Source organism: Oncorhynchus kisutch, linkage group LG6 (assembly GCF_002021735.2).
Source record: "Oncorhynchus kisutch isolate 150728-3 linkage group LG6, Okis_V2, whole genome shotgun sequence".
NCBI classification, from domain to species: domain Eukaryota; kingdom Metazoa; phylum Chordata; class Actinopteri; order Salmoniformes; family Salmonidae; genus Oncorhynchus; species Oncorhynchus kisutch.
This window is the reverse complement of record NC_034179.2, coordinates 82460240-82485372: the sequence shown is the minus strand read 5'-3', so window position 1 is coordinate 82485372 and position 25133 is coordinate 82460240. Positions and strand designations below refer to the sequence as shown.

Here is a 25133-nt window from a genome sequence, read left to right as displayed (position 1 = left end):
GCCTGTGACCACTTTCCCTCTCCTCCCACTAGCCTAGCTCTGCCTGTGACCACTTTCCCTCCCCTCCCACTAGCCTAGCTCAGCCTGTGACCACTTTCCCTCTCCTCCCACTAGCCCTGCCTGTGACCACTTTCCCTCCCTCCCCTCCCACTAGCTCTGCCTGTGACCACTTTCCCTTCCCTCCAACTAGCCCTGCCTGTGACCACTTTCCCTTCCCTCCCACTAGCTCTGCATGTGACCACTTTCCCTTCCCTCCCACTAGCCCTGCCTGTGACCACTTTCCCTCCCCTCCCACTTGCCTAGCTCTGCATGTGACCACTTTCCCTTCCCTCCAACTAGCCCTGCCTGTGACCACTTTCCCTTCCCTCCCACTAGCTCTGCATGTGACCACTTTCCCTTCCCTCCCACTAGCCCTGCCTGTGACCACTTTCCCTCCCCTCCCACTTGCCTAGCTCTGCATGTGACCACTTTCCCTCCCGTCCCACTAGCCTAGCCCTGCCTGTGACCACTTTCCCTCCCCTCGCACTAGCCTAGCTCTGCCTGTGACCACTTTCCCTCCACTCCCACTAGCCTAGCTCTGCCTGTGGCCACTTTCCCTCCCCTCCCACTAGCCTAGATCTGCCTGTGACCACTTTCCCTCTCCTCCCACAAGCCCTGCCTGTGACCACTTTCCCTCCCCTCCCACTAGCCTAGCCCTGCCTGTGACCACATTCCCTCTCCTCCCACTAGCCTAGCTCTGCCTGTGACCACTTTCCCTCCCCTCCCCTCCCACTAGCCTAGCCCTGCCTGTGACCACTTTCCCTCTCCTCCCACTAGCCTAGCTCTGCCTGTGATCACTTTCCCTCTCCTCCCACTAGCCCTGCCTGTGACCACTTTCCCTCCCTCCCCTCCCACTAGCTCTGCCTGTGACCACTTTCCCTTCCCTCCCACTAGCCCTGCCTGTGACCACTTTCCCTTCCCTCCCACTAGCCCTGCCTGTGACCACTTTCCCTCCCCTCCCACTTGCCTAGCTCTGCATGTGACCACTTTCCCTCCCGTCCCACTAGCCTAGCCCTGCCTGTGACCACTTTCCCTCCCCTCCCACTAGCCTAGCTCTGCCTGTGACCACTTTCCCTCCACTCCCACTAGCCTAGCTCTGCCTGTGGCCACTTTCCCTCCCCTCCCACTAGCCTAGATCTGCCTGTGACCACTTTTCTTCTCCTCCCACAAGCCCTGCCTGTGACCACTTTCCCTCCCCTCCCACTAGCCTAGCCCTGCCTGTGACCACATTCCCTCTCCTCCCACTAGCCTAGCTCTGCCTGTGACCACTTTCCCTCCCCTCCCACTAGCCTAGCCCTGCCTGTGACCACATTCCCTCTCCTCCCACTAGCCTAGCTCTGCCTGTGACCACTTTCCCTCCCCTCCCACTAGCCTAGCCCTGCCTGTGACCACTTTCCCTCTCCTCCCACTAGCCTAGCTCTGCCTGTGACCACTTTCCCTCCCCTCCCACTAGCCTAGCTCAGCCTGTGACCACTTTCCCTTCCCTTCCACTAGCCCTGCCTGTGACCACTTTCCCTCCCCTCCCACTAGCCCTGCCTGTGACCACTTTCCCTCTGCTCCCACTAGCCCTGCCTGTGACCACTTTCCCTCCCTCCCACTAGCCTAGCTCTGCCTGTGACCACTTTCCCTCCCCTCCCACTAGCCTAGCTCTGCCTGTGACCACTTTCCCTCCCCTCCCCTCCCACTAGCCTAGCTCTGCCTGTGACCACTTTCCCCTCCCTCCCACAAGCCCTGCCTGTGAGACCTTTCCCTCTCCTCCCACTAGCCTAGCCCTGCCTGTGACCACTTTCCATTCACTCCCACCAGCCCTGCCTGTGACCACTTTCCCTCCCCTGCCACTAGCCTAGCTCTGCCTGTGACCACTTTCCCTCCCCTCCCACTAGCCTAGCTCTGCCTGTGACCACTTTCCCTCCCCTCCCACTAGCCTAGCTCTGCCTATTACCACTTTCCCATCCCTCCCACTAGCCTAGCCCTGCCTGTGACCACTTTCCCTCCCCTCCCCTCCCACTAGCCCGGCCTGTGACCACTTTCCCTTCCCTCCCACTACCCTAGCCCTGCCTGTGACCACTTTCCCTTCCCTCCCATTAGCTCTGCCTGTGACCACTTTCCCTCTCCTCCCACTAGCCTAGCTCTGCCTGTGATCACTTTCCCTCTCCTCCCACTAGCCCTGCCTGTGACCACTTTCCCTCCCCTCCCACTAGCCTAGCTCTGCCTGTGACCACTTTCCCTCCCCTCCCCTCCCACTAGCCTAGCTCTGCCTGTGACCACTTTCCGTCCCCTACAACTAGCCTAGCTCTGCCTGTGACCACTTTCCCCTCCCTCCCACTAGCCTAGCTCTGCCAGTGACCACTTTCCCTCCCCTCCCACTAGCCTAGCTCAGCCTGTGACCACTTTCCCTTCCCTTCCACTAGCCCTGCCTGTGACCACTTTCCCTCCCCTCCCACTAGCCCTGCCTGTGACCACTTTCCCTCTCCTCCCACTAGCCTAGCTCTGCCTGTGATCACTTTCCCTCTCCTCCCACTAGCCCTGCCTGTGACCACTTTCCCTCTCCTCCCACTAGCCCTGCCTGTGACCACTTTCCCGTCCCTCCCACTAGCTCTGCATGTGACCACTTTCCCTTCCATCCCACTAGCTCTGCATGTGACCACTTTCCCTTCCCTCCCACTAGCCCTGCCTGTGACCACTTTCCCTCCCCTCCCACTAGGCTAGCTCTGCCTGTGACCCCTTTCCCTTCCCTCCCACTAGCCCTGCCTGTGACCACTTTCCCTCCCCTCCCACTAGCCTAGCTCTGCCTGTGACCACTTTCCCTCCCCTCCCACTAGCCTAGATCTGCCTGTGACCACTTTCCCTCCCCTCCCACTAACCTAGCCCTGCCTGTGACCACTTTCCCTCTCCTCCCACTAGCCTAGCTCTGCCTGTGACCACTTTCCCTCCCCTCCCACTAGCCTAGCTCAGCCTGTGACCACTTTCCCTTCCCTTCCACTAGCCCTGCCTGTGACCACTTTCCCTCCCCTCCCCTCCCACTAGCCCTGCCTGTGACCACTTTCCCTCTCCTCCCACTAGCCTAGCTCTGCCTGTGATCACTTTCCCTCTCCTCCCACTAGCCCTGCCTGTGACCACTTTCCCTCCCTCCCCTCCCACTAGCTCTGCCTGTGACCACTTTCCCTTCCCTCCCACTAGCCCTGCCTGTGACCACTTTCCCTTCCCTCCCACTAGCCCTGCCTGTGACCACTTTCCCTTCCCTCCCACTAGCTCTGCATGTGACCACTTTCCCTTCCCTCCCACTAGCCATGCCTGTGACCACTTTCCCTCCCCTCCCACTTGCCTAGCTCTGCATGTGACCACTTTCCCTCCCGTCCCACTAGCCTAGCCCTGCCTGTGACCTCTTTCCCTCCACTCCCACTAGCCTAGCTCTGCCTATGACCACTTTCCCTCCACTCCCACTGGCCTAGCTCTGCCTGTGGCCACTTTCCCTCCCCTCCCACTAGCCTAGATCTGCCTGTGACCACTTTCCCTCTCCTCCCACAAGCCCTGCCTGTGACCACTTTCCCTCCCCTCCCACTAGCCTAGCCCTGCCTGTGACCACTTTCCCTCTCCTCCCACTAGCCTAGCTCTGCCTGTGACCACTTTCCCTCCCCTCCCACTAGCCTAGCCCTGCCTGTGACCACTTTCCCTCTCCTCCCACTAGCCTAGCTCTGCCTGTGACCACTTTCCCTCCCCTCCCACTAGCCTAGCTCAGCCTGTGACCACTTTCCCTTCCCTTCCACTAGCCCTGCCTGTGACCACTTTCCCTCCCCTCCCACTAGCCCTGCCTGTGACCACTTTCCCTCTGCTCCCACTAGCCCTGCCTGTGACCACTTTCCCTCCCTCCCACTAGCCTAGCTCTGCCTGTGACCACTTTCCCTCCCCTCCCACTAGCCTAGCTCTGCCTGTGACCACTTTCCCTCCCCTCCCCTCCCACTAGCCTAGCTCTGCCTGTGACGACTTTCCCTCCCCTCCCCTCCCACTAGCCTAGCTCTGCCTGTGACCACTTTCCCTCCCCTCCCCTCCCACTAGCCTAGCTCTGCCTGTGACCACTTTCCCCTCCCTCCCACAAGCCCTGCCTGTGACCACTTTCCCTCCCCTCCCACTAGCCTAGCTCTGCCTGTGAGACCTTTCCCTCTCCTCCCACTAGCCTAGCCCTGCCTGTGACCACTTTCCATTCACTCCCACCAGCCCTGCCTGTGACCACTTTCCCTCCCCTGCCACTAGCCTAGCTCTGCCTGTGACCACTTTCCCTCCCCTCCCACTAGCCTAGCTCTGCCTGTGACCACTTTCCCTCCCCTCCCACTAGCCTAGCTCTGCCTATTACCACTTCCCCTTCACTCCCACTAGCCTAGCCCTTCCTGTGACCACTTTCCCTTCCCTCCCACTAGCCCTGCCTGTGATCACTTTCCCTTCCCTCCCACTAGCTCTGCCTGTGACCACTTTCCCTTCCCTCCCACTAGCTCTGCCTGTGACCACTTTCTCTTCCCTCCCACTAGCCCTGCCTGTGACCACTTTCCCTCCCCTCCCACTTGCCTAGTTCTGCATGTGACCACTTTCCCTCCCGTCCCACTAGCCTAGCCATGCCTGTGACCACTTTCCCTCCCCTCCCACTAGCCCTTCCCTCCCACTAGCCCTGCCTGTGACCACTTTCCCTTCCCTCCCACTAGCTCTGCCTGTGACCACTTTCCCTCCCCTCCCACTAGCCTAGCTCTGCCTGTGACCACTTTCCCTCCCCTCCCACTAGCCTAGCCCTGCCTGTGACCACTTTCCCTCCCCTCACACTAGCCTAGCTCTGCCTGTGACCACTTTCCCTCCCCTCCCACTAGCCTAGCTCTACCTGTGACCACTTTCCCTCCCCTCCCACTAGCCTAGCTCAGCCTGTGACCACTTTCCCTTCCCTTCCACTAGCCCTGCCCGTGACCACTTTCCCTCCCCTCCCACTAGCCCTGCCCGTGACCACTTTCCCTCTGCTCCCACTAGCCCTGCCTGTGACCACTTTCCCTCCCCTCCCACTAGCCTAGCTCTGCCTGTGACCACTTTCCCTCCCCTGCCACTAGCCTAGCTCTGCCTGTGACCACTTTCCCTCCCCTGCCACTAGCCTAGCTCTGCCTGTGACCACTTTCCCTCCCCTCCCCTCCCCTCCCACTAGCCTAGCCCTGCCTGTGGCCACTAGCCTAGCCCTGCCTGTGGCCACTAGCCTAGCCCTGCCTGTGGCCACCAGCCCTGCCTGTGGCCACTAGCCCTGCCTGTGGCCACTAGCCCTGCCTGTGGACACTTTCCCTTCCCCCCCACTATCCCTGCCTGTGGCCACTTTCCCTTCCCTCCCACTAGCCCTGCCTGTGACCACTCAGCTGTCCATCTCCTTCTCCCTACACTACTAATACCAGATATCACACCATTTTATCCTGAAAGAGATGTAGGTTGTGTCCCAAATGACCACCCTGGTTACGAGTAGTGTACTAAACATGGAATAGGGTGCCTTTTGGGCCCTGTAGATTCTGGACGGTGTGTTAGCTAGTGGACAGAGGTGGCTGGGACACCTGGCAGATGATGACTGATAGACTGGTGTGGAAACAGCTTCTCTAGCGACTTCAGGGTGATGGAGTGCTGATAGGAGTCCTGCTGGGCTACAACCTCGGTCAACAGAGACAAATCCTGTTCAAATACACACCATTAGCCCAGCGGACCGAGGAGATTACATCTGTAGTCACAGACAGGAAGCACACTAAGATCAAGTCAAACACAACTAGAACTGACAGTGCCAACAGGAAAGGCTATACACCAGACACACCCTGGCACTTACAGTACAGTAGGATGAGGTGTGTGTAGGGGATTTAACAGACTTTGATCATGTGTGGATGAGATGTAAATAGGGCTGAGTGCAGCAGTTTCAAATGGGTGTTTATCTAGTTAATCATTGGCAGACATGGTCACCACACACACACACACTAATGACAACTCAGTATATACTGAAAGACAACAGGGCTTTTTACAATCCAAAATAGCTGTATTTTGTGTTGAGACAAAACATTTGTTAGCGTTTTGACAGTGACGCAGGAGTGCGTTCCTAATTCCACCAATGAGGAAAGTAGTCCTGAAAAGGGTCAGAGTAAAAACAGTTGATATAATATGTTTTTGTATGTCGTTTTTCTTAGAGAAAACGGTTGGACATGTTGAACATTAAAACGTGTTCATCTCCATCTTGTTTCTTGCAAAAATCACCTTTCTTTTTGCCCTTCGGCGAGAAAAATGCTTAAAATGTTATTCTGTACAAGATGGATGTCAAACATGAACTACAGGGTGTTTCTCTGCTCAGGGAAGATGACTGGGACATGGTGGCACTTCATCACCCACAACCTTATCTTTGTCCATTTTTGGTTATGGTCTTTTTTGTTTGTTTTTCTGATTTCATACATAAAGCTTGGGCTTTTACACAATGCTACAAGGAGGACTTTAAAAAAAATGTAAAGTAAAAAAAAAAAATGAATTTACAACTTCTACCTCCCTCCTATACCCAAACACTCTGTTCTCTACAGGTGTACAGGGTAAGACAAGGTAGTCACTGTCTATATTCAGTTATCAGGGTGGATCATCCCTTTTTTTCCATCGTCTTTGTACCAAATCCATACCATCCCTCCTGTATTTTCAGCTGAGGGAGGAGGGAGGAGCTCTGGTATCAATCTGGGCGTCTCTAGGTTCTGGAGGGGGCCTGGAGGAGAAGGAGAGCAGAGTAGGGCCCTCTGTGGTCCCAGGGCAGAGCAAAGCTGGGCAAGGGATCCAGGGTCACTAGGACTGTTTGAGGCGTTTGCGTGGGGGTCCCAGGAAGGGGCACTGGGCCGAGGCCAGGGAGCGATAGGCCTCAGCCACCAGGTGGGGGTGGGATGCCACCATGGACTTCCAGCCAGACGTCTCCATCACCTCAGCAGCATGGCTAGAGGAGACAGAGAGAGAGGTGGGGGAGAAAGAGGAAGGGGCGAGAGAGGGGGAGGGACAAAGAGAGAAAAGTCAGAAGGAGAGGAGGAAAGAGTGAGGCAGAGGAGAGACATTAGCACTGTTCTCACCTGGCCCCTCCATCCCATCCCTCCCTCCATCCTCCACACAGGCCTGACAGACTGCATACCACTGGGCCCTGTGGGAATCCCCAGCCTCCTCACACCCTCAGGGTGCAGTACTGCACTATCACGCACACACATACATGGCCTTTAATGACATTTGTTCTGTGTATTAGTGTGTGTATGTTAATGAAAGTGAATGTGTGTCCAGCAGCATACCTCCCAGACATCCAATCCCACCTCTGACCCAGTTCCCTGGTAGGGACATGTACCCCCTGCTCCCTCTAATGGCCAATGGGCTGTGAGCTATGAGCTGTGCCTGGGGTTAGCAGACCAGCAAAGGGGCACAGAGAGCAGCCACAGCTGGAGAGCAGGCCGGGCCCAGGGGGCTGGGGGAGAGGGGGGGAGAGGAGAGAGAGAAGGTAGGGGGAGATGAAGGAGAAGCGGAGGGAGGGAAGGAAGGAGAGAGGGAGGGAGAAAATGGAAGGAGAGCGAGTGGAAGAGGAAGAGAGGTGGGGGCTAACAGTGGTGTTGACTGCAGGGCGGGGGGACGGAGGTCTGGGGTTTATTGGTTACACTGTGTAGTTTATTTTCTATATTCGTCCTCTTTATTGATTTCAGTTGTTGTCGATGTTGTCCGAGGGAGGAGGGTTGATAGCGCTTTGCAAGCCAGAGTCCCCCATGGTCAATTTCCACAACAAAAACTATACAGTCAAATTAAACTGTCATAATGCCCATAACCACAATTAATGACCAGTATTAGGAGTGGAATCACAGTAGAGAGAGAGAGAGGACAGAGGAATAGGAGAGAGAGAGAGGACAGAGGAGTAGGAGAGAGAGAGAGAGAGGACAGAGTAGGAGAGAGGGGGGTCAGAGCGTAAGGTAAATGAGAAAGGAAAAAAATGACTCAAAGATGGAGAAAGAAAAGAGTGGATATGTGCAGAAGTAGGGACTGAAGAGAGTACAGAATATAGAGGACCAAGGCCCTCTTCACATAATTAAAATGCCCTTATTGGTATGGCAATTTTAATGGATGGCCTTCGTCAGTGTTGACTAAGGGAAGAGTAATGTCGTGTTCACATTAATGTTGACGAATCATAAACAACCAGCACATTGAGGAGCAACCTCATACCGTGTATGGCCTCGGTCATAGAGAATCGCTCTAGTTAAAGGGATACTTCGGGACAATGGCTATGAAGCCCTTTATCTACTTCCCCAAAGACAGATACAATTGTGGATACCATTTTAACGTCTCTGTGTCCAGTATGAAGGAAGATAGAGGTTAGTTTTGCAAGACCATGCAAACTAACGTTAGCGCAATGCCTCAAAGTCTATGGCTATCCGCTAGCATGCTACCTCTAACTTCCTTCATACTGGACACAGAGCTATAACATTGGTATCCACAAATTCATCTGACTCTGAGGAAGTAGAGAAAGGGCCTCATTCTGAAATCCCAAAGTATACCTTTATATCCCTGCCATACAAGTTCAAGTGTGTCAAAACATGCTTACTGCTAAATTGCCCCTGTTAATATGGCATAAAATTGGTAAAATACTATTTCCAAAAAGAGTAATCGAGCTCCCAGTGAAAATTATGACGATATTTCTGTGTTAGGCATTTAGCGAAAATGTCCTGAGTGAGTGTTACAATAACGGTATGTGTTAGGTATATAGAGAGTTACAGTAACAGTATGTGTTAGGTATATAGAGAGTTACAGTAACAGTATGTGTTAGGTATATAGTGTTCTGAGTGAGTGTTACAGTAACAGTATGTGTTAGGTATATAGAGAGTGTTCTGAGTGAGGGGTACAGTAACGGTATGTGTTAGGTATATAGAGAGTTACAGTAACAGTATGTGTTAGGTATATAGTGAGTTACAGTAACAGTATGTGTTAGGTATATAGAGAGTTACAGTAACAGTATGTGTTAGGTATATAGTGTTCTGAGTGAGTGTTACAGTAACAGTATGTGTTAGGTATATAGAGAGTTACAGTAACAGTATGTGTTAGGTATATAGAGAGTTACAGTAACAGTATGTGTTAGGTATATAGAGAGTTACAGTAACAGTATGTGTTAGGTATATAGTGAGTTACAGTAACAGTATGTGTTAGGTATATAGAGAGTTACAGTAACAGTATGTGTTAGGTATAGAGAGTTACAGTAACAGTATGTGTTAGGTATATAGTGAGTTACAGTAACAGTATGTGTTAGGTATATAGAGAGTTACAGTAACAGTATGTGTTAGGTATATAGTGAGTTACAGTAACAGTATGTGTTAGGTATATAGTGAGTTACAGTAACAGTATGTGTTAGGTATATAGTGTTCTGAGTGAGGGGTACAGTAACAGTATGTGTTAGGTATATAGTGTTCTGAGTGAGTGTTACAGTAACAGTATGTGTTAGGTATATAGAGAGTTACAGTAACAGTATGTGTTAGGTATATAGTGTTCTGAGTGAGTGTTACAGTAACAGTATGTGTTAGGTATATAGTGAGTTACAGTAACAGTATGTGTTAGGTATATAGTGAGTTACAGTAACAGTATGTGTTAGGTATATAGTGTTCTGAGTGAGGGGTACAGTAACAGTATGTGTTAGGTATATAGTGTTCTGAGTGAGTGTTACAGTAACAGTATGTGTTAGGTATATAGAGAGTTACAGTAACAGTATGTGTTAGGTATATAGTGAGTTACAGTAACAGTATGTGTTAGGTATATAGCGAGTGTTCTGAGTGAGAGGTACAGTAACGGTGTGTGTTAGGTATATAGCGAGTGTTCTGAGTGAGGGGTACAGTAACGGTGTGTGTTAGGTATATAGCGAGTGTTCTGAGTGAGGGGTACAGTAACGGTGTGTGTTAGGTATATAGCGAGTGTACTGAGTGAGGGGTACAGTAACGGTGTGTGTTAGGTATATAGCGAGTGTTCTGAGTGAGGGGTACAGTAACGGTGTGTGTTAGGTATATAGAGAGTGTTCTGAGTGAGGGGTACAGTAACGGTGTGTGTTAGGTATATAGCGAGTGTTCTGAGTGAGGGGTACAGTAACGGTGTGTGTTAGGTATATAGTGAGTGTTCTGAGTGAGGGGTACAGTAACGGTGTGTGTTAGGTATATAGCGAGTGTTCTGAGTGAGGGGTACAGTAACGGCGTGTGTTAGGTATATAGAGAGTGTTCTGAGTGAGGGGTACAGTAACGGTGTGTGTTAGGTATATAGAGAGTGTTCTGAGTGAGGGGTACAGTAACAGTATGTGTTAGGTATATAGCGAGTGTTCTGAGTGAGGGGTACAGTAACGGTGTGTGTTAGGTATATAGCGAGTGTTCTGAGTGAGGGGTACAGTAACGGTGTGTGTTAGGTATATAGCGAGTGTTCTGAGTGAGGGGTACAGTAACGGTGTGTGTTAGGTATATAGAGAGTGTTCTGAGTGAGGGGTACAGTAACGGTATGTGTTAGGTATATAGAGAGTTACAGTAACAGTATGTGTTAGGTATATAGTGAGTTACAGTAACAGTATGTGTTAGGTATATAGAGAGTTACAGTAACAGTATGTGTTAGGTATATAGAGAGTTACAGTAACAGTATGTGTTAGGTATATAGTGAGTTACAGTAACAGTATGTGTTAGGTATATAGAGAGTTACAGTAACAGTATGTGTTAGGTATATAGTGAGTTACAGTAACAGTATGTGTTAGGTATATAGTGTTCTGAGTGAGGGGTACAGTAACAGTATGTGTTAGGTATATAGTGTTCTGAGTGAGGGGTACAGTAACGGTATGTGTTAGGTATATAGAGAGTGTTCTGAGTGAGGGGTACAGTAACGGTGTGTGTTAGGTATATAGAGAGTGTTCTGAGTGAGGGGTACAGTAACGGTGTGTGTTAGGTATATAGAGAGTGTTCTGAGTGAGGGGTACAGTAACGGTGTGTGTTAGGTATATAGCGAGTGTTCTGAGTGAGGGGTACAGTAACGGTGTGTGTTAGGTATATAGAGAGTGTTCTGAGTGAGGGGTACAGTAACGGTATGTGTTAGGTATATAGAGAGTTACAGTAACAGTATGTGTTAGGTATATAGTGAGTTACAGTAACAGTATGTGTTAGGTATATAGAGAGTTACAGTAACAGTATGTGTTAGGTATATAGAGAGTTACAGTAACAGTATGTGTTAGGTATATAGTGAGTTACAGTAACAGTATGTGTTAGGTATATAGAGAGTTACAGTAACAGTATGTGTTAGGTATATAGTGAGTTACAGTAACAGTATGTGTTAGGTATATAGTGTTCTGAGTGAGGGGTACAGTAACAGTATGTGTTAGGTATATAGTGTTCTGAGTGAGTGTTACAGTAACAGTATGTGTTAGGTATATAGAGAGTTACAGTAACAGTATGTGTTAGGTATATAGTGAGTTACAGTAACAGTATGTGTTAGGTATATAGTGAGTTACAGTAACAGTATGTGTTAGGTATATAGTGTTCTGAGTGAGGGGTACAGTAACAGTATGTGTTAGGTATATAGTGTTCTGAGTGAGTGTTACAGTAACAGTATGTGTTAGGTATATAGAGAGTTACAGTAACAGTATGTGTTAGGTATATAGTGAGTTACAGTAACAGTATGTGTTAGGTATATAGCGAGTGTTCTGAGTGAGAGGTACAGTAACGGTGTGTGTTAGGTATATAGCGAGTGTTCTGAGTGAGGGGTACAGTAACGGTGTGTGTTAGGTATATAGCGAGTGTTCTGAGTGAGGGGTACAGTAACGGTGTGTGTTAGGTATATAGAGAGTGTTCTGAGTGAGGGGTACAGTAACGGTGTGTGTTAGGTATATAGCGAGTGTTCTGAGTGAGGGGTACAGTAACAGTATGTGTTAGGTATATAGCGAGTGTTCTGAGTGAGGGGTACAGTAACGGTGTGTGTTAGGTATATAGCGAGTGTTCTGAGTGAGGGGTACAGTAACGGTGTGTGTTAGGTATATAGCGAGTGTTCTGAGTGAGGGGTACAGTAACGGTGTGTGTTAGGTATATAGAGAGTGTTCTGAGTGAGGGGTACAGTAACGGTGTGTGTTAGGTATATAGCGAGTGTTCTGAGTGAGGGGTACAGTAACGGTGTGTGTTAGGTATATAGCGAGTGTTCTGAGTGAGGGGTACAGTAACGGTGTGTGTTAGGTATATAGAGAGTGTTCTGAGTGAGGGGTACAGTAACGGTATGTGTTAGGTATATAGCGAATGTTCTGAGTGAGGGGTACAGTAACAGTATGTGCTAGGTATTTAGCGAGAGGGTTTTGAGTGAGAGCTACAGTGCTGGTGTGAGTGAGGAGTATAGAATGAGAGTGGGGTGCAGTGTGTGTGTGTGAGTGAGGAGTATAGAATGAGAGCGGGGTGCAGTGTGTGTGTGTGTGTGTGTGTGTGTGTGTGTGTGTGTGTGTGTGTGTGTGTGGAGTATAGAATGAGAGCGGGGTGCAGTGTGTGTGTGTGAGGAGTATAGAATGAGAGCAGGGTGCAGTGTGTGTGAGTGAGTGAGGAGTATAGAATGAGAGCGGGTTGCAGTGTGTGTGTGTGAGGAGTATAGAATGAGAGCGGGGTGCAGTGTGTGTGTGTGAGTGAGTGAGGAGTATAGAATGAGAGCGGGGTGCAGTGTGTGTGTGAGTGAGTGAGTGAGTGAGTGAGTGAGGAGTATAGAATGAGAGCGGGGTGCAGTGTGTGTGTGAGTGAGTGAGTGAGGAGTATAGAATGAGAGCGGGGTGCAGTGTGTGTGTGAGTGAGGAGTATAGAATGAGAGCGGGGTGCAGTGTGTGTGTGAGTGAGGAGTATAGAATGAGAGCGGGGTGCAGTGTGTTTGTGTGAGTGAGGAGTATAGAATGAGATCGGGGTGCAGTGTGTGTGTGCCACTCACTAGTTGATGAAGTCCACAGCCTGTGTTTTGAGTTGGTCTGCACTGTGCAGGTCTGCCAGGATGAGGATCTCTGCAGTGTTCTCCACAGACAGACTGGTGCACAGAGCATCCTCACACATCACCTTCAGCCTCTCCAGAGCATACTGACAGAGAGACGGGGGGGGGGGGGAGAAAACTAATACATTTGTACTTGCTATCTATCACCATTTACAATAGGAAATGCTGGACTGTGTAATGATTTCATAACATCAAATTGCTCCTGTCACGTCAATGAAGCTAGTTTGACTTTGAGAGAGAGGGAGAGGGTTTGAAAAGGAGTGTTAACAGTGAGTGGTGGAGGTGGAGCGCGGGAACCAGGGAGAGAGCAGAGATCATGGTGGCGTGTGAACACTGAAAGGTGATTTATCTGACGTCCTGTTAAACCTTGGGTGTCCAACTCAACACACCACGGTACAGTACACCCACAGTGTAGACAAACACACACAACTCTGAGGCAGAAAGTCACTCACAGTGGCCTGGCGACTGTCCACACACTGACAGATAGGCGAGTGTGTCCTTGTGTGAAAATGGGCACATCACATATACACTACATGACCAAAAGTATGGACACCTGCACGTCAAACATCTCATTCCAAAACCACGGGCATTAATATGGAGATGGTCCCCCCTTTGCTGCAATAACAGCCACCACTCTTCTGGGAAGGCTTTCCACTAGATGTTGGATTATTGCTGCAGGGACTTGCTTCCATTCAGCCACAAGAGCATTAGTGAGATCAGGCACTGATGTTGGGCGATTAGGCTTGGCTCGCAGTCGGCGTTCCAATTCATCCCAAAGGTGTTCGATGGAGTTGAGGTCTGGGCTCTGTGCAGGCCTGTCAAGTTCTTCCACACTGATTGACAAAATATTTCTGTATGAACCTCGCTTTGTGCACAGGGACACTGTCATGCTGAAACAGGAAAGGTTTCAACTGGTCCAGAGTCCAATTGCAGCGAGCTTTACACTACTCCAGACGACGCAAGGCTGCTTGGCCATGGAAACCCATTTCATGAAGCTCCTGACAAACAGTTCTTATGCTGACGTTGCTTCCAAAGGCATTTTGGAACTCGGGAGTGAGTGGTGCAACCGAGAGCAGATGATTTTTAAGCACTATGCGCTTCAGCACTCCGTCCCATTCTATGAGCTTGTGTGGCCTACCACTTCACGGCTGAGCCGTTGTTGCTCCTAGACGTTTCCACTTCATAATAACAGCAGTTACGGTTGACCAGGAGAGCTCTAGCAGGGCAGAAAATTGACAAACTGACTTGTTGGAAAGGTGGCATCCTATGACAGTGCATTGTTGAAAGCCACTAAGATCTTCAGTAAGGCCATTCTACTGCCAATGTTTGTATATGAAGATTGCATGGCTGTGTGCTTGATTTTATACACCCGGCAGAAACGGCTGTGGCTGAAATAGCCGAAGCCATTAACTTGAAGGGGTGTCCACATACTTTTGTATATATAGTGTACAAAGCCCCACAACATTGCTAATCTTCCGACTGCAGCCAGGAGGACTGAGGCTGGCGATTCAGAGGTGTGTGTGTGTGTGGTACATAAGAGCTGTACTATTGTGTAGCCAGAGCGGCTGCTGGGATAGCATTAGATGGGTAAAGGAGGACCTTAGTGAGACCTGGCCTTGGCCTCCAGTTATTCCAGCAGCTCCCTAACGAGTTAACCACATGCACCGTTATTAAATGAATCACACACACACTGCATGAGAAAAGAGAGGGAAGGAAATGAATGGGAGGAGAGAGGATGAATGCAGTTAAGATGAAGGACTGTCACAAAAGGAATCCTTGAGGAGTGAAGGGCAGCACTTAACACAAACAATGTAGGGTGTGTGTGTGTTCGCGCATCAACAGATCTGGGATTCTAGCAATTACTCAAATATGTTGACAAAAAAACAAGGAAGTTATGGAGGTTGAATTCTGCCACATTCAGTTAATTTATTTAGATTCACATACACCTCACAAAGACCTAGCATCATTCTGCACACAGGACCACTACATATGGTACATAGCATCTCATACACCTCACACACAAACATAACATAATACTGTAGGCCAGAGAACATAACATGATATACTCACTCATCCATACAATATGATATCAGAGACGATATACACACCTCCTCATTCCTCCTCCACCCACACTAACCTTGTCAGCCGCAGCCAAAAGGTCGTCAGCCATCTTGTCCAGGTTGGGGGCTTTACCCGTGTAGATGAAGCACATCATCTCCTTGAACACCTCGGGCTCCACATCGTTGATCTCCACACGGTTCTGGAGGAGAGAAGAGACCCAGGGCAGTGCTCAGAGCCTATATTACCACAACTTCCCAACATCAGACCCATTATGAGCACTCCATTGACTGTGATCCTGTTCCAGCAGTCTTTCCATGATGCAGTCTGCTTAACTCATTTCAGATAGGTGAAGTTAACTATCTACACTGAACAAAAATATAAACGCAACATGTAAAGTGCTGGTCCCATGTTTCATGAGCTGAAATATAAGCTCCCAGAAATGTTCCATACACACAAAAACTTAATTTGTGCACAAAATGAGTTTACATTTCTGTTCGTGAACATTTTTCCTTGGCCAAGATGATCCATCCACCTGACAGGTGCGGCATATCAAGAAGCAGATTGAATAGCATGGACATGACACAGGTGCACCTTGCGCTGGGGAAAATAAAGGCCACTCTAAAATGGGAGTTTTGTCACAAAACAATGCTACAGATGTTTCAAGGTTTGAGGGAGCGTGCAATTAGCATGCTGACTGCAAGAATGTGCACCAGAGCTGTTGCCAGAGATTTGAAAGTTAATTTCTCTACCATAAGCCGCCTTAAATGCCATTTAGAGAATTTGGCAATATATCCAAAAGGCCTCACAACAGCAGACCACGTGTAACCACGCCGGCCCAGGAACTCCACATCTGGATTCTACACCTGCGGGACAGTCAGGGGGGAAGAGGAAGGGGTGCTGAGGAATGTTTGTCTGTAATTCTGTAATAAAGCTCTTTTGTGGGGAAAAACTCATTCTGATTTGCTGGGCCTGGCTCCGCAGTGGGTGGGCTTATGCCCTCCCAGGCCCACCCATGGCTGCGCCCCTGCCCAATCATGTGAAATCCATAGATTTGAGCCTAATTAATTGATTTCAATGACAGATTTCCTTATGAACTGTAACTCTGTAAAATCGCTGTGTTTATATTTTTGCTCAGTAAAGCTAATTTTACTATCTACTTTATTATTCATGTCACAAACCCACCATGTCTAAACCCATAAAACACACACCAAATAGTTGTGAGCAGACCAGAGCACCAGAACACCTCTGAAACAGTCTGAACACGTTCAACCCCAAAATTGAAAACGACATTTGAGATGTATTCCCCCCCACAGTCGATTCCTGGAATTAATCCGGAGAATTCGTTCCCAACGAACGGTGCCTGCAGCCAACGGCACGCTCTTTATCGCTCGTCGGCACGGTAACCTGAACCCATTTCTCCGCTCCGAGAGGCAGAACAAGGCAGTAAACCAATTATGTTGCTGCTTTATCATCGTCACGGCGACCTGAGGTATTTCAGCAGGGTCAGGCCGGGTATACAGACAGCTCAGAGCACATTAATGTTCCACTCTGGACACTAACAAAACAGCACACTACAAATCAACCAATTACACATTAGCACAGACATACATGTGTTTGTTTATCACCAATAATATCACCAATAAACAAACATTCATCCTGTACAGAGAGTACACATGTGATCTTTCATGGTCTACCAACACACACACACACACAGAGAGTCTACCAATACACACAAACAGGCACAAGGCTGGGGCTATTATTGTGTTTATTTACAAACGCATTCATTCTCCCTCTATAGACTGGTGAATCTGTTTTCTCTATCATATGGGGACACATTCCTCCCCCTCTCCCTGATGAAGACGCCAACTTACATAGCAATTAAGATGCATTTCCTCGCTGTATGCTTTATAATTTCCAAATTTGAGCAGGGCCCGCATCAATATTCTGCCAACACAACCTCTAAATCACTGATGTTCAATCTCACCACCTCCCTATCAGATGAGCAGGACCCACCATGGCACGGGGCTCACACACACACCAAGGATCTATTTTGGTCAAACTCCCACAAATCCTACAGTTACAGATCTTACAGTGAGCCTGCCAACTCCATGCAGACGGAGGCAACATTCTGGAAGGGTACAGTAACCGTGTAGACACATCCCTGTCTGAACTAGTGATGATGCAACAGAGAGAAAGATTTGTGAAGATCCTCCCCACTGAGACACAGGACTGTTCAGGTCACAACACTGTCTACAACACTCACCTTTTTACTCTCCTCCATCTCATGTTCAAACATGGCACTGAACACTGGCGATCGGGCTGGAGGGGGGGTAGAGAGAGCACATCAAAATGTATGTCACATGCACCGAATACAATGCTTACTTACAAGCCCTTAACCAGCAATGCAGTTCAAGAAATGGAGTTAAGATAATATCAAATAAAATAAAAAAAGTACATAACGAGGCTATATACAGGGGGTACCGGTACCAAGTCAATGTGCGGGGGTACCGGTACCAAGTCAATGTGCGGGGGTACAGGTTAGTTGAGGTAATTTGAACATGGATAGATTGATAGAGCAAGTGAGCGAGAGTAGGAGAGAGAATAGTTTAGTTGGCTAATGTGTCTCCCATCTGTCTGTCTGTCTGCCACAGGGGCTGTGGAAAGAACGAACAGCCTCCGGTACACACCGTCCTGCTACTGCTACTCCCAAGGCCTAATGCACCAGCTCTCACTGAAGACTAGCAGGGCCATGAACCAGGAGATACAGGATGTGCCTCAAATGGCACCCTATTTCCTATATAGTGCACTATTTTTGACCAGGGTAGCACACTAGGGAATAGGATGTAATTTGTGACGTACTGAACCATATAGCATTGTTTAATTCATCAGAGATTTGTCAGAGAGAGAGAGATAGAGAAACCCAACCCCACAGCAGCACACAATTAAAATGGACCAAAATAACTCAATAATTGACAGCCATTCATTCCCATTCTCCACAGGGAGACAGTTTCCCCCTCTAAATCATCAGTTTCATAGTCTTCATGTGTTTTTCTAATAAAGAAAATGGGATTCCTCTATAAGACTAGTGTGCTTGGGAGTAGGACACCTGAAGTGTTGTACCATAGCTGAGAGTTGTTTAGTTTTGAGTGTTGTTCCATAGCTGAGAGTTGTTCCATAGCTGAGAGTTGTTTTGTTGTGTGTTGTACCACAGTTGGAGGCCTTCCATGGCCTCCAACTGCTCTTAAACGCTAGTAAAACCAAATTCATGCTCTTCAACCGTTCGCTGCCTGCACCCGCACGCCTGACTAGCATCACCACCCTGGATGGTTCCGGCCTAGTGGACATCTATAAGTACCTAGGTGTCTGGCTAGACTGTAAACTCTCCTTCCAGACTCATATCAAACATCTCCAATCTAAAATCAAATCTAGAGTCGGCTTTCTATTCCGCAACAAAGCCTCCTTCACTCACATCGCCAAACTTACCCTAGTAAAACTGACTATCCTACCGATCCTCGACTTCGGCGATGTCATCTACAAAATAGCTTCCCATACTCTACTCAGCAAACTGGATGCAGTTTATCACAATGCCATCCGTTTTGTTACTAAAGCACCTTATACCAACCACCCACCACTGCGACCTGTATGCTCTGGTCGGCTGGCCCTCGCTACATATTCGTCGCCAGACCCACTGGTTCCAGGTCATCTTCAAGTCCATGCTAGGTAAAGCTCCGCCTTATCTCAGTTCACTGGTCACGATGGCAACACCCACCCGTAGCACGCGCTCCAGCAGGTGTATCTCACTGATCATCCCTAAAGCCAACACCTCATTTTGCCGCCTTTCCTTCCAGTTCTCTGCTGCCTGTGACTGGAACGAATTGCAAAAATCGCTGTAGTTGGAGACTTTCATCTCCCTCGCCAACTTCAAACATCTGCTATCTGAGCAGCTAACCGATCGCTGCAGCTGTACATAGTCCATCTGTAAATAACCCACCCAATTTACCTACCTCATCACCATACTGTTTATATTTATTTACTTTTCTGCTCTTTTGCACACAAGTATCTCTACCTGTAAATGACCATCTGATCATTTATCACTCCAGTGTTAATCTGCAAAATTATAATTATTTGCCTACCTCTTTTGCACACAATGTATATAGACTCGCTTTTTTCTCTTTTTCTACTGTGTTATTGACTTGTTAATTGTTTACTCCATGTGTAACTCTGTGTTGTCTGTTCACACTGCTATGCTTTATCTTGGCCAGGTCGCAGTTGTAACTTGTTCTCAACTAGCCTACCTGGTTAAATAAAATAGCTGAGAGTTGTTTTGGTGTGAGTGTTGTACCATAGCTGAGAGTTGTTTTGGTGTGAGTGTTGTACCATAGCTGAGAGTTGTTTTGTACCATAGCTGAGAGTTGTTTTGCTGTGAGTGTTGTACCATAGCTGTGAGTGTTGTACCATAGCTGAGAGTTGTTTTGTTGTGAGTCCTGTTCCATAGCTGAGAGTTGTTTTGTACCATAGCTGAGAGTTGTTTTGTTGCATAGCTGAGAGTTGTTTTGTTATGAGTCCTGTTCCATAGCTGAGAGTTGTTTTGTTATGAGTCCTGTTCCATAGCTGAGAGTTGTTTTGTTGTGAGTCCTGTTCCATAGCTGAGAGTTGTTTTGTTGTGAGTCCTGTTCCATAGCTGAGAGTTGTTTTGTTGTGAGTGTTGTACCATAGCTGTGAGTGTTGTACCATAGCTGAGAGTTGTTTTGTTGCATAGCTGAGAGTTGTTTTGCTGTGAGTCCTGTTCCATAGCTGAGAGTTGTTTTGTTGTGAGTCCTGTTCCATAGCTGAGAGTTGTTTTGTTGTGAGTCCTGTTCCATAGCTGAGAGTTGTTTTGTTATGAGTCCTGTTCCATAGCTGAGAGTTGTTTTGTACCATAGCTGAGAGTTGTTTTGCTGTGAGTGTTGTACCATAGCTGTGAGTGTTGTACCATAGCTGTGAGTTTTGTACCATAGCTGAGAGTTGTTTTGTTGTGAGTCCTGTTCCATAGCTGAGAGTTGTTTTGTTGTGAGTCCTGTTCCATAGCTGAGAGTTGTTTTGTTGTGAGTCCTGTTCCATAGCTGAGAGTTGTTTTGTTGTGAGTGTTGTACCATAGCTGTGAGTGTTGTACCATAGCTGTGAGTGTTGTACCATAGCTGTGAGTGTTGTACCATAGCTGAGAGTTGTTTTGTTGCATAGCTGAGAGTTGTTTTGTTGCATAGCTGAGAGTTGTTTTGCCGTGAGTCCTGTTCCATAGCTGAGAGTTGTTTTGTTGTGAGTCCTGTTCCATAGCTGAGAGTTGTTATCTGTGAGTCCTGTTCCATATATTTTTTTTTTTTCACCTTTATTTAACCAGGTAGGCTAGTTGAGAACAAGTTCTCATTTGCAACTGCGACCTGGCCAAGATAAAGCATAGCAGTGTGAGCATACAACAAAGAGTTACACATGGAGTAAACAATTAACAAGTCAATAACACAGTAGAAAACAAAGGGGGGGTCTATATACAATGTGTGCAAAAGGCATGAGGAGGTAGGCAAATAATTACAATTTTGCAGATTAACACTGGAGTGATAAATGATCAGATGGTCATGTACAGGTAGAGATATTGGTGTGCAGAAGAGCAGAAAAGTAAATAAATAAAAACAGTACGGGGATGAGGTAGGTGAAAAGGGTGGGCTATTTACCAATAGACTATGTACAGCTGCAGCGATCGGTTAGCTGCTCAGATAGCTGATGTTTGAAGTTGGTGAGGGAGATAAAAGTCTCCAACTTCAGCGATTTTTGCAATTCGTTCCAGTCACAGGCAGCAGAGTACTGGAACGAAAGGCGGCCAAATGAGGTGTTGGCTTTAGGGATGATCAGTGAGATACACCTGCTGGAGCGCGTGCTACGGATGGGTGTTGCCATCGTGACCAGTGAACTGAGATAAGGCGGAGCTTTACCTAGCATGGACTTGTAGATGACCTGGAGCCAGTGGGTCTGGCGACGAATATGTAGCGAGGGCCAGCCGACTAGAGCATACAAGTCGCAGTGGTGGGTGGTATAAGGTGCTTTAGTGACAAAACGGATGGCACTGTGATAGACTGCATCCAGTTTGCTGAGTAGAGTGTTGGAAGCCATTTTGTAGATGACATCGCCGAAGTCGAGGATCGGTAGGATAGTCAGTTTTACTAGGGTAAGCTTGGCGGCGTGAGTGAAGGAGGCTTTGTTGCGGAATAGAAAGCCGACTCTTGATTTGATTTTCGATTGGAGATGTTTGATAGTCTGGAAGGAGAGTTTGCAGTCTAGCCAGATACCTAGGTACTTATAGACGTCCACATATTCTAGGTCGGAACCATCCAGGGTGGTGATGCTAGTCGGGCATGCGGGTGCAGGCAGCGACCGGTTGAAAAGCATGCATTTGGTTTTACTAGCGTTTAAGAGCAGTTGGAGGCCACGGAAGGAGTGTTGTATGGCATTGAAGCTTGTTTGGAGGTTAGATAGCACAGTGTCCAAAGACGGGCCGAAAGTATATAGAATGGTGTCGTCTGCGTAGAGGTGGATCAGGGAATCGCCCACAGCAAGAGCAACATCATTGATATATACAGAGAAAAGAGTCGGCCCGAGAATTGAACCCTGTGGCACCCCCATAGAGACTGCCAGAGGACCGGACAGCATGCCCTCCGATTTGACACACTGAACTCTGTCTGCAAAGTAATTGGTGAACCAGGCAAGGCAGTCATCCGAAAAACCGAGGCTACTGAGTCTGCCGATAAGAATATGGTGATTGACAGAGTCGAAAGCCTTGGCATGGTCGATGAAGACGGCTGCACAGTACTGTCTTTTATCGATGGCGGTTATGATATCGTTTAGTACCTTGAGTGTGGCTGAGGTGCACCCGTGACCGGCTCGGAAACCAGATTGCACAGCGGAGAAGGTACGGTGGGATTCGAGATGGTCAGTGACCTGTTTGTTGACTTGGCTTTCGAAGACCTTAGATAGGCAGGGCAGGATGGATATAGGTCTGTAACAGTTTGGGTCCAGGGTGTCTCCCCCTTTGAAGAGGGGGATGACTGCGGCAGCTTTCCAATCCTTGGGGATCTCAGACGAGATGAAAGAGAGGTTGAACAGGCTGGTAATAGGGGTTGCGACAATGGTGGCAGATAGTTTCAGAAATAGAGGGTCCAGATTGTCAAGCCCAGCTGATTTGTACGGGTCCAGGTTTTGCAGCTCTTTCAGAACACCTGCTATCTGGATTTGGGTAAAGGAGAACCTGGAGAGGCTTGGGCGAGGAGCTGCGGGGGGGGGGGGCGGAGCTGTTGGCCGAGGTTGAAGTAGCCAGGCGGAAGGCATGGCCAGCCGTTGAGAAATGCTTATTGAAGTTTTCGATAATCATGGATTTATCGGTGGTGACCGTGTTACCTAGCCTCAGTGCAGTGGGCAGCTGGGAGGAGGTGCTCTTGTTCTCCATGGACTTCACAGTGTCCCAGAACTTTTTGGAGTTGGAGCTACAGGATGCAAACTTCTGCCTGAAGAAGCTGGCCTTAGCTTTCCTGACTGACTGCGTGTATTGGTTCCGGACTTCCCTGAACAGTTGCATATCACGGGGACTATTCGATGCTATTGCAGTCCGCCACAGGATGTTTTTGTGCTGGTCGAGGGCAGTCAGGTCTGGGGTGAACCAAGGGCTGTATCTGTTCTTAGTTCTGCATTTTTTGAACGGAGCATGCTTATCTAAAATGGTGAGGAAGTTACTTTTAAAGAATGACCAGGCATCCTCAACTGACGGGATGAGGTCAATGTCCTTCCAGGATACCCGGGCCAGGTCGATTAGAAAGGCCTGCTCACAGAAGTGTTTTAGGGAGCGTTTGACAGTGATGAGGGGTGGTCGTTTGACTGCGGCTCCGTAGCGGATACAGGCAATGAGGCAGTGATCGCTGAGATCCTGGTTGAAGACAGCGGAGGTGTATTTGGAGGGCCAGTTGGTCAGGATGACGTCTATGAGGGTGCCCTTGTTTACAGATTTAGGGTTGTAGCTGGTGGGTTCCTTGATGATTTGTGTGAGATTGAGGGCATCTAGCTTAGATTGTAGGACTGGCGGGGTGTTAAGCATATCCCAGTTTAGGTCACCTAACAGAACAAACTCTGAAGCTAGATGGGGGGCGATCAATTCACAAATGGTGTCCAGGGCACAGCTGGGAGCTGAGGGGGGTCGGTAGCAGGCGGCAACCGTGAGAGACTTATTTCTGGAGAGAGTAATTTTCAAAATTAGTAGTTCGAACTGTTTGGGTATGGACCTGGAAAGTATGACATTACTTTGCAGGCTATCTCTGCAGTAAACTGCAACTCCTCCCCCTTTGGCAGTTCTATCTTGACGGAAGATGTTATAGTTGGGTATGGAAATCTCTGAATTTTTGGTGGCCTTCCTGAGCCAGGATTCAGACACAGCAAGGACATCAGGGTGTGTGCTAAAGCAGTGAGTGTGCTAAAGCAGTGAGTAAGACAAACTTAGGGAGGAGGCTTCTGATGTTGACATGCATGAAACCAAGGCTTTTTCGATCACAGAAGTCAACAAATGAGGGTGCCTGGGGACATGCAGGGCCTGGGTTTACCTCCACATCACCCGCGGAACAGAGAAGGAGTAGTATGAGGGTGCGGCTAAAGGCTATCAAAACTGGTCGCCTAGAGCGTTGGGGACAGAGAATAAGAGGAGCAGGTTTCTGGGCATGGTAGAATATATTCAGGGCATAATGCGCAGACAGGGGTATGGTGGGGTGCGGGTACAGCGGAGGTAAGCCCAGGCACTGGGTGATGATGAGAGAGGTTGTATCTCTGGACATGCTGGTAGTAATGGGTGAGGTCACCGCATGTGTGGGAGGTGGGACAAAGGAGTTATCAGGGGTATGAAGAGTGGAACTAGGGGCTCCATTGTGAACTAAAACAATGATAACTAACCTGAACAACAGTATACAAGGCATATTGACATTTGAGAGAGACATACAGCGAGGCATACAGTAATCACAGGTGTTGAATTGGGAAAGCTAGCTAAAACAGTAGGTGAGACAACAGCTAATCGGCTAGCACAACAACAGCAGGTAAAATGGCGTAGACTAGGCAACGGGGCCAACAGATAAAACAAACAAGCAGAATGGAGTACCGTGATTAATGGACAGTCCAGCGTGCATCAGCTATGTAGCCAAGAGATCAGTGTCCAGGGGGCAGCGGTGGATGGGGCAGGGAAGCTGGACTGGCGAGTGTTATCCAGGTAAAAAAAAACTAACAATGACTAAATAGCTTGTAGCTAGCTGAGAGTTGTTTTGTTGTGAGTCCTGTTCCATAGCTGAGAGTTGTTTTGTTGTGAGTCCTGTTCCATAGCTGAGAGTTGTTTTGTGTGAGTCCTGTTCCATAGCTGAGAGTTGTTTTGTGTGAGTGTTGGACCATAGCTGAGAGTTGTTTTGTGTGAGTGTTGTACCATTGCTGAAAGTTGTTTTGTGTGAGTGTTGGACCATAGCTGAGAGGTGTTTTGTGTGAGTCCTGTTCCATAGCTGAGAGTTGTTTTGTGTGAGTGTTGTACCATAGCTGTGAGTGTTTTACCATAGCTGTGAGTGTTTTACCATAGCTGTGAGTGTTGTACCATAGCTGTGAGTGTTGTACCATAGCTGAGAGTTGTTTTGTTGCATAGCTGAGAGTTGTTTTGCTGTGAGTCCTGTTCCATAGCTGAGAGTTGTTTTGTTGTGAGTCCTGTTCCATAGCTGAGAGTTGTTTTGTTGTGAGTCCTGTTCCATAGCTGAGAGTTGTTTTCTGTGAGTCCTGTTCCATAGCTGAGAGTTGTTTTGTTGTGAGTCCTGTTCCATAGCTGAGAGTTGTTTTGTTGTGAGTCCTGTTCCATAGCTGAGAGTTGTTTTGTGTGAGTCCTGTTCCATAGCTGAGAGTTGTTTTGTGTGAGTGTTGGACCATAGCTGAGAGTTGTTTTGTGTGAGTGTTGGACCATAGCTGAGAGTTGTTTTGTGTGTCTCCTGAACCCTCCT

At 48.5% G+C, this 25133-nt stretch overlaps 1 protein-coding gene across 1 annotated transcript in view; it reads right to left on the bottom strand.

Annotated features, from left to right (window-relative positions):
* Positions 1-5950: 5950 nt before the first annotated feature.
* Positions 5951-25133, bottom strand: part of LOC109878682 (speckle-type POZ protein) — a 102356-nt gene continuing 83173 nt past the window's right edge. Inside the window, exons 8-11 of the mRNA XM_031827969.1 lie at positions 17369-17424; positions 15182-15304; positions 12988-13130; positions 5951-6997 (exon numbers count right to left, since the gene is read on the bottom strand). Of these exons, the coding sequence (XP_031683829.1) occupies positions 6853-6997; positions 12988-13130; positions 15182-15304; positions 17369-17424 (467 nt within the window). The 3' untranslated portion in view covers positions 5951-6852. The remainder of the gene's footprint in view (positions 6998-12987; positions 13131-15181; positions 15305-17368; positions 17425-25133) is intronic.